The 11,737-nt window shown below is 31.0% G+C and overlaps 1 protein-coding gene across 1 annotated transcript; it reads left to right on the top strand.

The window, feature by feature from the left end:
* Positions 1-7,552: 7,552 nt before the first annotated feature.
* On the top strand, positions 7,553-11,342 carry LOC132731099 (uncharacterized). The gene is made up of 6 exons (XM_060717213.1): positions 7,553-8,099; positions 8,457-8,534; positions 9,065-9,142; positions 9,468-9,545; positions 10,938-11,005; positions 11,210-11,342. The coding sequence occupies exons 1-5, from the start codon at positions 8,030-8,032 to the stop codon at positions 10,988-10,990; spliced, it is 357 nt and encodes a 118-aa protein (XP_060573196.1). The 5' UTR covers positions 7,553-8,029; the 3' UTR covers positions 10,991-11,005; positions 11,210-11,342.
* Positions 11,343-11,737: the final 395 nt, after the last annotated feature.

Genomic DNA, 11,737 nt, shown 5'->3' with positions numbered 1-11,737 from the left:
ATGAAAAAGAGACAGAATTTTAAAAACAATTAATAGTATACAAATATTTGGGCTTTTTGCCCGTTTAAAAATAATTTTTTTGATTTTGGTTTTTGAAAATTTTTAAAATTGACCGGGGGCGATTTCCAGGTTTTTATTAATTTTTTAGTAATTTTACTCAAAATTCACAGGGGGTAAAAAGGGACATTTTTCTGTTTTAAATTTTATAATTTTAAAAAATAGCTTTTTATGGCTTATCACATTTTTGGGGCCATTGGGCATACGACGGAAATCATTTTATTTTTCAGCTTGGTTTACTGTTTCCATTTAATTTTGGCCCTTTTCATTGGCATGCTAATCCCTATTGTTCTTAAAAAATGAAAAACGGTAACTAAAATAGACTTATTTGACCTCTATGTACACCCAACTCAACGTTTTTTTTTTCAGAATAATAACAACAAAAATTTGGCGTGACATCACGTCAAAGTCTCGCGTCTTTTAAGGAATTTTCAAAAAAATCTATTCTTTAGAAGACAAACCGGTGAATATACTCTGAAAATCTGTTTTTTTAGAAAAAAAACAGGTGAATATACTCTCTGACCTGTTATTTTTTTTTACAAAACAATGGCTTGTTAGCCAATCAGGGGGAAAGGGGCATTTTTTAAAGCTATTTTTATAAATTGTTAATAAATACATATATTTTTTTTGGAGTCCACTTTTTTATCCCATATTGAGCAAACATGTAACAAAGACAGTTTTGGTCCATTTTAATGTACACGTGATTTTTGAAGAAAAGGAGGAAAAAAAGACACACCCTTCCTTCCTCCACATTCACTAATATTTAGAGTTTTTGCTTAAAGTATATTGGTAATAATTTGCTTGAAGATAAAGTACCATTTTTAAATATTTGTACATATGGGAACAATTATGCTTTTCAAAAGGACAAAGATATAAAAATGGAGAATAAAAAAAAAGGGTTCGGTGAAATCTACCAGAAGGATTTTCTATCTCAGATTGAAATCTGAACTTTTAAATAATATAGGAAATTTTTTGAATGCCGTCTAGATTTTTTTTTTTTGGTGTTTGATGGTGTCTCCCGGTCAAGCCAGAACTTGAAGTGGCAAAGTTTGTAAGAATAATAATTGTTATCTTTCATTTTTTCCCGATTCGTTTTTTTTTTTTTGTTATTTTGTGAATTGGGTCTTCAACCGCCGAGAATAACAAAAAGAAATAAAAAATAAGGGAAGTGTAAAAAAATTTTAATATTGCAACAATCAAAATTTCGTTGCCCCATATTTCAGCGTTACAATCGGGCCATAAAATTTGGTTTGGCAATTTTTATTCAAACTGTCAAGCTGTGCAATCCCACCCATGCCACTCTAAATTTCTTTTCATTAAATTTTGGGTTTTTTCACTGTCAAGTAGGTGTACACGGGAAAAATAATGACAATTATTGTGAAAATTAAAATTAAAAAAAGCAACAAAACAAACAATTTTTATTGTGCAGCCTAATCGGAAACTCGATTGGCCAGCAGGAGTAAGAAGTATGGGATTAGCCTCGATGGCCCTTACACAGGCTCTTACCAAACTGGAGCTATTCCAGAGGGCTTAAACATCTTCTCCCCTAATAGTTTTAACAGTTCTTTTAACCATGACACATAAATATAATATCATATCAAAGACTTTTCTTTGCAGTGATTTTTCTTTTTTAAAATCTAGTTAAATACTAAATACATGTACACACTGGGGAAATATGTAAATTATACCCCTTGTTAAATTTAACAAATCCCTATGGTGTAAAATCCTGTATCTTCATCTGTAAATATTTTGATATCTTCAGGAAACAAAAAGTGCTGCTCTCACCGTGTCTCTCCACCAATATATCTTTATACAAGTAAATCAATTTTATATAAATTATAAAGCAAAAAGATTGAAAAATGTTTAATTGCATATAAAAGAGAACCGGTAAAATAATTTTAGTCCAATTTGATTGAATTATTATATTTAGAATTATATCTTGTCCTTCAAATCGGTAATTTTGTAACAGGATGAGAAAATGTGCAGCGTGACCAGGACTCAAACCCGGGAAACCCCAGGGAAAACCTGCTTAGGTTTTTAAAGGGTTTCGGGGTTTTTTAAACACTTTTTTATTTTAAAATTTCCTTTTTTTAAAAAAAAAGCATTGGGGAAAATTTCTGAAGTAAAACATTGTTGGGGTAATATAATCCTTTTTTCCCTCAAAGGGGCCCTGGTTTGGGGTTTTAAACCATAACCTCGAAAAAAAAGGGGGATCTTGGGCCCAAGGGGCAAAGTCCCTAACAAATGAATCACATTTCCCCCAAAGGGTTTTTTATGAGACAAGGAAAAAAATGTAATGTTCCATCCATCGACTGGGATTTCTAGGCAAAAACTGATAGAATGAGCAATAAGAAAATTCATTTTGTGAAACACCCCCTTAAAATTTGGACTGCAGGTAAAGATATTTAAACAAGTCATAGTTGAGTTTCCAGTGATTTCCCATCTAATTAAATACATGATCTGGCTTTTGACCTTCTATTAATTGAATTCCTACATTATTACCAAAATTATAGTACAATCTATGTTCTGTATTTTGCATGCATTAATAAATATATTCCCGGTATGTCTGTATTAGATGCTTCTACACATTTTTTCAAAATGCAACTTATCGGTTTATTTAATAAAAATGAAATCTATAATCAAAACAATTCAAATTGTAATAATTTTCATCAAATTCAATAATTGTTACATATAGTCTTCATTTAAACAAACCTTTCCAAGAAATTAAATTGGACAGCAAGTTAACAAGGGGTTTTCCATAATCAGGTTGTGTTACCAACTTCTTAACTTTATAAGAACCATTGAGCTAAAACATTTTTTTCTATTTTTTTGGCTACTGTGACCGACTTCTGATTTTTCAACCAAGGTGATCCATGTTCAAACTCGAGCAAAACCTGTCACACACATTCTTACGATGATGTGTGACAATTGGGACAAAAAGTGTGACCATTAGAGTGTTAACAAACTAAGTGATCAGCAGATTGTTAACAACTGTAATGTCAGCGTCGGATACACATGGTTGATTAACATTTATCATGACATAACTGATAAATGTAAATGGCTCGGCCGTGGTAATCCGACGATGCTAAATGTGGACAGACCAGAGTTGACATAAGATGGATGGCCGACATTCAACAATCTAAAACCGCACCCTGAGCCAACCTATAAGTTTCACCACTGACTTTTTCATACTGTACTTATTACAAAAAATAACTGACATTTTACAAAGGTAATAAATTTTATGTCATAGTTATTCATTTAAACGGTTGAAAAATGTATTTAGCAGCACTTTTTAAAAATATATCTAGTATTTTATTGCAAGTAAAATGTGTTGTTTGTTTATTGTTGTTGTTTTTTTCTATGTTTTTGACTCTAGGCAGTAATATAGCCGAAAATCAATTTCATACACTGTTTATTACAAAAATATTACTGATATTTTATATTGCTTACACATATAATGTTATAATCATTCATTTTTTTAGACGGTTGAAAAATTTATTCAATAGTTCTAATTTTAAAAATGTCCATTTCATTGCCAGTAAAATGTTTTATTGTTTTCTTGTTTTTTTTGGCTTTTCCATGTTTTTTGACGCTAGACCGTTACGTAGCCGAAAAACACTATTATACTGTATTAATAAAAATAATATCACTGACATTTTACATTGGTAACAAAAGAAAGTAATAGTTATTCATTTAAAATGTTGAAAAAAAATTAATAGCGGCTCTTGTTTTAACTACGACTATTTTAACGACCGTACAAATGTGTTTTTCGGCTTTTCCATGCTTTTTGACGCTAGACTGTTACTTTGCCGAAAAACACTTTCATATCGCATTTAATACAGAATAGAAACATTCTCTAATTTACACTGGTTGCAAAAAGAAAGTTAATTTTAATCATTTAAAGGATAGAAAAAAGTAGATAAAACTTATTTGTTGGAATTATACCAATAGTATATATAATCGATTTAAAACTGATATTATTGAACCCATTTTGTCAAATAACCATCAAAAACCCATTTCATCAAATAACCATCACAAATTGTTTATATTGCTGAGTATTTTAAGTGTTTTTCGGTATTTTTTTTGGTGTTTTCGGTGTTTTTTGGCAATTAATATAAGCAGATTAAAATAATTCCTATTTACTGAACATAAATTTATTGTATTTATTTCTAAATGCTTACACTGATTTACAGTTTGAAATGATTATTTCTTCTCGTCGAATCTGGCCACATATGCCTTTATTTAGCTCCATGCTCTGGCTTAATCGTCAATATCCCAAGTTCGACGAATTGTTACGGGTCGAACGGTCGAGCGACCGAATCTTTATTTTTACCCGTACTGAATCAGGCAATCTTTGCTGAATTTCGAAACATATTTCTTTTCAAAAATCTAAGGCATACAAAAGTGAAAGGAAAATCATGCGTAAAAAAGGTATTCAAAAGAATAGCTTACGAAATTTCTATTTTTCGAAGCCACGATAATTGCCAGGTTTTTTTTAAAAAAAAAAAACATTTTCCGGTAAACGCTGGTAAATTTTGTTACGGAGCTCCATACTCATTTTGTAAAACATTTTAGGGCAATTTTATTGCATAAATGTAAATCAGGAATTTTATTTGATTTAATATATATCTGAGATGTTTCGTCCCATTTGTACACCGATAAACACTTTCAGAACTAGCAGACGACATGCTATTCTTATCATTTGTATTTCGAGTAAAGGTAACGGGTTGTATAATTCGCATTTAAAATGGTCTGACATATGGTAGGTTTAACAGTTAATTTAAATACTTTGGAGTCAAAAGATGTATTGAAGTTATTACTGTGATGAAGCTAAGATCCAAAGCTTTCTATTGGTGTAATACATTTTAAAATCGGACATTTAATCACAACAAATTAGCGGTTTAAAAACGGCTTTTTTATTGTTTTAGCATAAGCGGTATCGATTTTACTCGAAGATAAGGGAAGCAACTCGTATTTTTCACTCGATATACCTCGGTTATTTACGTAGATGATATTGAAAGTGTTTATGGGTTACGACTTTACTATATTTACGATGTATTCATTCATGCTAGCAGCGCATGCGTATATGCGAAGTTTAACGCGTAGGTATAAACTATGCTTTTATAAATGAACTGTTATTTTTTTTTTCTTTAAAGGAATGTTGTGTCTATTATTTCATGAAAATGAACGATTTGGAACTTTCAAAGCATTTAAACAACCTGTAACGATTTCTGAGATATAGCTTATAACTCTGTATACATTGCAAGCAATTTATACAAAAAGGAAATACAATTTTCCAAAAGTTCCAAAATACGGTTGTTTTGTGTATTTTTCATACATACCATGTAATGTTGGAGTATTTAGGGTTCATTTTGCACACATGTGTACATGTTTTATGTAAAATTAGGCAAAAATGGTTTCCCCTTGTCAAACTTTACACAGAAGTGGTTGCTCAAATGGAAATGAATTGCACCGTGTGCGTGTAATAAGTTGAAAAAGTACATATGTGGGCTCCAGTCTCACTAGGTGTTAACGGTAAAACATTAAAGCATAAAGCAAAATTCAGTCATAAACTTACCGACAGCAGGAAACGGTAATATTTTATCCACCGCTTCTGCGACGAAATCTCCACCGCTGCTTCGATTGACCCACCGCGTCTGCGAAAGCTATGGTCAGTTCTTGGTTTACAATTTTATAAATCATTCTACTATTCTACCTTACGGTCTTATAGTGATTTTTGTAACAATTTAACAGCCCGGTTCGAAATTGGTTATGTGTTATATTTATTTTTTAAATAATGACATTTTTGTACTTAGTTGTAATATTCTTTTATTTTCTCGTCTGTATGATACATTTTCATGCAGCATAATTATATTAATATAAGACATATAATAGTTTATTGCATGTGCGATTCTCCAGCAATCAAGTTACAGAAGGAAAAACCGGAATTTTGCGTCATTACAAGAGCTCATTTATAATCATACAGTTTATAACACTACAGTATGATACCGACTTGTACAAAGTGTATATATAAGCAGTGGATCAGCCGCAATTAACAACATGGGAAACACGCAATGAACTACTTCGTAAATGAATAAAGAGCTGCCCCGTTTAAGGCAATGCGCTTGCGACGTCGTTAACGTCAAATTTCAAAGTTATACCGTCCGTCGGGTCGCATTGCATTAACGGTATAACATTTTCATTTGCTAATGTTTCTTGTTGGATATATTCCGATTTATGTTCCGTGTATTTTTATGTAAATGCATCTTACATGATATCATCACATAGGTTCATATCGTGGTTAAATTATTAGGCATATGTAAAGCCATTTTTATTTAAAATTTTTGTTTTTGTCCAAAATTACTTTACTTTCCCTTAATTATGCCCCTAAACCTTTACTTTCAAAAATTTTTCCCCAAATTTTTGGGAATACTTTTTAACAAATTTTTTTAGGGGGGGATTAAAGATATCACTTTTTTACGTGACTTTCCCACAAGGGACACGGGATTCATTTCAAACTACACTAAGGGATTTTAAAAGGGAGATGAAAAACCGCCTTTAAACATAAACCCCGGGGGTTTTTAAATTTTAAAGGGGGCGGGGCTTAAAGGAAATGCTTAGTTTTTCTATCCCAGAATTCAAATTATCGAATAAAAATAATTTTTAAAAGGGTAGATCCTTTTAAAATTTAAAAAAATTTTTTTAAATTTATACAATATATTTTTTTTCAAAATTAAAAATAGAAAAATTTTTTAAAAAGAAAATTTAAAATGGGGAAAAAAACAAAAATATTTTTATGATGAACAAATATTCAGCAGGACTGAATAAATATTGTAGTATAGAATATAAAATTAGAGTTATACACTATATATATATACATTTCACGTTATCAGATCTAGTTGACATCTACATACACACAGTGAAATGACTTCAATGATAAATGTTCACTGTGTGTATGTAGATGTCAACTAGATCTGATAACGTGAAATGTCCAATGAACATAAGATGATAAAGGAATATCAAATCACATACTTTTCTGGTGTATGAAAAAACAGTAGATATAAAACATAACAACAATGTGTAAATGCATGAACTAGTGAGTCCGATAACTGATTTCTGAATTTAAACTTTGGGGCCTTTGATTTATCTTAATACCTTAAAATCTTTTATCACTTATGTATATATTTTAGAATTTTATGTATTTATATATTATAAGTAAAATAAGTAAATAATAAAGGCAATGTCAAACCCGTATTCTTGTGCATTTATGGTAGCGTCCGGTCAACAATTGTGTCAGTCCTGGTTTGAATTTTGAAAACCGTTATAAATATGTTAGTAAAGTCTCCATTTCAGAGGTCAAAGTGACATTTGTATATCAAACGTAACTATTGTGGATAGATGGTCATATTAAATATCAAGGTCACACTTAGATTCTTAAGATTTATAGTTTCATAAAAATACATTGATTGTCATATTCAATAATAAATTTTGTCATTATTAAAAGCTTTTAAACAGCTAGAACGATAAAGAATACTACTTGAATGTCCAAATAGTACATTTGTTTATTGCCTTTGGTCATATCTTTTTCATTCATAAATGGATGTTTTTCTTGTAATAACTGGACTGACCACAATGAGAATAGAAGAAGGTATGTGTTAGTAACTCTCTTCTTATAGTACTTATGTGGTAACTCAAAGGTCATGGTTCCTGTACTGTGCCCGGCTTTTTATCATTTGTTTGTTTCCAATGATAACTTTTTTAAGGCAATGTGTACAGTTGTTGTTGCTGTGATTTGCATTTTACAAACTTATATAGATGGGATATAGATTCCTTACACAACTTTGTGTTGTTGTGTCTGGTCATATCTGTGTCATTCATTCATGGATGTTTTTCTTTTTAAATAATTGGCCACAGTGATAAATTGAAAGAGTGTCTGTTAGTGTTTCTACATTTTGATTTTGCAGATACTGAAATGCAGGCCGGGTATGAGTCATTGGCAGGACAGGACACTACTACGGAAATAGAAATGTATACAGATTTAGGTATGTAAATTATTTGTTCTTATGCTTAACAAACGGTGGTTTTTTCAGGGGAACATGACTTGGCATTTGTCTTTTGTTGCAATTGATTTTTGTTTTTAAAAGTGATTTATTCCAGACCTCTAGAGCCATGCGTTCTAATAACGCTAATTTGTTTGTGATAGGCAGATGATGATTTTCAACCGTCTGGTTTAGAAATACGTCGTATTCTAAGTTCGAAGTTTGGCTAAACAGGATGTACAAAAATAATTTTAAGTTGTCTAAAGACTCCACTGTTATATTTGTAAGTTATTAAAATAATTGGCCACACTGATAAATTGAGAAAGTGTTTGTTAGTGTTTCTAAATTTTGATTTTGCAGATACTGAAATGCAGGGCGGGTACGAGTCATTGGCAGGGCAGGGCACTACTACTGAAATAGAAATGTATACAAATTTAGGCATGTAAATTATTTGTTCTTATGCTAACCAAACGGTATTTTTATTTAGGGGAACCTGACTTGGTATTTTTCTTCTGTTGCTATTGACTTTTAATTTGTTTTTGAAAGTAATTTATTCAAGACCTCTACAGCTAAGCGTTCTAATTACTCTAATTTGGTTGTACTATACAGTTGATGACTTTCATCCGCCTGGTTTAGAGATAAACTTTGTCTCATAAAATATGATAAACAAGGTCAACAAGGAAAGGTGGCGTTCAATGAACGCAACCCTCACACGACTTAGCAACAAGAACCAGTGGCTAGGAGCCCAAGAGAACCCCAAATAAAAACATTTAGGGCACAAGGCAGAGCACGGACAGGCAAATAACTGAAAGTTCGGCGTTTGGCCGAAAATGTACAAAATGAACTAACATTATCTCAAGTTGTCTGAAGGCAACACTGTTAATAATAATTGTTCGTTTGTTTTAAAATTGCCCACACTGATAAATTGGGAAAGTGTTTGTAAGTGATTCTAAATTTTGATTGTGCAGATGATGATATGCAGGCAAGGTATGAGTCATTGGAAGGACAGGGTTCTACTACGGAAAAAGGAATGTATACAAATTTAGGTATGTAAATTATTTGTTCTTATGCTAACTAAACGGTATTTTTGTTCAGGGGACCTGACTTGGCATTTTCCTTGCAAAAAGTAATTTATTTCGGACCTCTAAAATGAAGCGTTCTAATTCCGCTAATTTGTTTGTGATAAACAGGTGATAATTATTATCCGTTTAGTTTAGCTATACTTCGTATTCCAAGTTCGACGTTTGACCAGAAACATACAGAATGAACATAAATAATCTCAAGGTGTCTAAAGAATTGTCCGTTTTTAATTAAAACAATTGGCCACATTGATAAATTGAGAAAGTGTTTTTCTATATTTTGATTTTGCAGATACTGAAATGCACCCCGGGTATGAGTCATTGGCAAGTCAGGGCTTTACTTCGGAAATAGAAATGTATACAAATTTAGGTATGTAAATGATTTGTTCGTATGCTAATTAAAAGGTATTTTTGTTCAGGGGAACATGACTTGGCATTTTACTTGCAAAAAGTAATTTATTCCAGACCTCTTAAATGAAGCGTTATAATTACGCTAATTTGTTTGTGATATACATTTGATGATTTCCACCCGTCTTGTAAAGATATACCTCGTATTCTCAGTTCGATGTAGGCCGGAAACGTACATAATGAACTAAAATAATCTCACCTTGTTTAAAGGCAACACTGTAGTAACTGAACGTTTTTATCATTATAAGACACGTAGCCAGGTAGTAAGTAAAAGAAAACAGAATAACAATTTACTGCACGAATACTTCATTCTACATGTCTGTACATGTAGTCATTGTATTTAAATAGACGCAATAAACTTATTATTACTTTGAAACATAAAGACAAATGTTTGTATCAAAATTAAATATTGTTGGATAATTTACGGTCATGATGACTCTTTATCACTAAGCAGTGTTCACAAGGAAATATGTTGACTTGTTTAGAGATCCAAGGATAACCTGTAAGAAAAAATGTTTTTATTAAATCCATTTCGTTTGGACATTTTGATTTTTACTATAGAGATACAGAGGGGAAAACGCGAAAGGATCTCTCGAGCTTAACGAGTCATAGTTATTTGTACAACCTTGCTAAATGGTTAAACAATAACAATTTCTGTGAACTGATTTAAAATGACAAATAGTCACCCCCGATACATATATTAAAATGTATTTCGCTTTTATTGCCATGACAGCCACAGCTCTGCCTGGATTCTGACTGGACTGTTTTTTTTGCGCAATGTTTTTTCTTCATGTCAATTTGTTCAAGACCCTTATACCGAAAATTTCTACTAGACAATAGTACTTGTAAGCTAAACGGAAATTGCCCTGAATAAAGTTTTACAATTACGAAGTGACATACAATATGAGTATAAGTGCTCTGAATAAAGGTTAACAATTAACTTACATTATAAAATATTTGTTGCAAAAAGGATAATGAAAATACATCTTTGGTAAGCGGCATACATCATCAAAAATCGATACTTGCGGCGGTATATATAATAAAAATTGTGTTGTTTATGACAACATAAGATGTATATTTGATTGCAAAAATAGAACAAAAACAAGAATAATATAACATAGAATGTCATGCATTCCTTCAATCATTTCATAATGATAATAGATTTCGTGATTTTATTTAATTCTACCATTATTATTATTATTATTTTTACTTTTCTTGAAGCTTCAACTATTTATTATGTTCCATTAAGAAACATGTTGTCTAAATGTCAGTAGGAAAGATAAAAAAGCGGCACAACCAGCTAAAATACTTGTTGCATGCTACTGCACTTTCATTTACAATTGTATTTTTACAGAAGGCCCAACGTCCACAGAATTACCTTCCGAGTATGAAAATTCAGAATTGTAAATTGGATTTATTTAGGTATTATTAATTTTTCTACTCATTTTTATATACTGTTTGTAATAATGTTTTATAGTTTGGCTTGTCATTACATGTACATATCTTCAAACTACAACTTTTTTAGTGAGATTTATTTAGTTTTGAAAAATTTATGTAACAATACGAGACAAAAGACTTGTGTAAAGAAATAACCGTGACATTTTGTTTTATGTTTCCCTTTTTCAGTCGACCGCAACAGATACAGAAGTGGAAGAAGTATAATGTTTTATAGAGATTTTACATCGGATTATTAGCAACAAAACGAAAATAAAAAAGATTTAGTGCTGTACCTGTGATGCAGTGCATGCGACAAAACAAAAGTTTTGAACAACTATATAGAAATAACGAGTGTTACCAAGTTTTTAACGTAAATGACTTCTTTAATATGTACTGCATCAAAACATTATTACAATCTTAAAATATCTAAATAATAGTAAGTTACATTTAAGCATCTTTTTTATCTTTATGGACTACTTTGTTACGGAAAAATACCAAAGAATTTTGACTGCTTGACGTCTTATTCTTTTAAGTTGTTTTAACGTTGTTTGTCTTTAATTTTTATTGTGTTTTGACAATATACTTGTATAGTAGTTGTTGCATATATGTTTTTATTTTATAATTTTTTTTTTCGTATTTAAAAAACATTTATAGCATGATGCATGCTTGTTATGTGTTGTTCGTGCAATCGAAATGTTTGAATATGTATTTCTTTTT

Source organism: Ruditapes philippinarum, unplaced genomic scaffold (genome assembly GCF_026571515.1).
Source record: "Ruditapes philippinarum isolate M1 unplaced genomic scaffold, ASM2657151v2 ctg13094_1_1_1_1, whole genome shotgun sequence".
Lineage (NCBI taxonomy): Eukaryota > Metazoa > Mollusca > Bivalvia > Venerida > Veneridae > Ruditapes > Ruditapes philippinarum.
The sequence above is the reverse complement of the archived record's forward strand: the minus strand, read 5'-3'. Positions and strand labels throughout refer to the sequence as shown.

Bases quoted from the DNA above. Each gene is read 5' to 3' on its own strand.
- LOC132731099 (XM_060717213.1), top strand. From the start codon at position 8,030: ATGCAGGCCGGGTATGAGTCATTGGCAGGACAGGACACTACTACGGAA. The intron at 8,535-9,064 runs GCATGTAAATTA...TTGATTGTGCAG, and splicing joins AGAAATGTATACAAATTTAG to ATGATGATATGCAGGCAAGG. The intron at 9,143-9,467 runs GTATGTAAATTA...TTGATTTTGCAG, and splicing joins AGGAATGTATACAAATTTAG to ATACTGAAATGCACCCCGGG.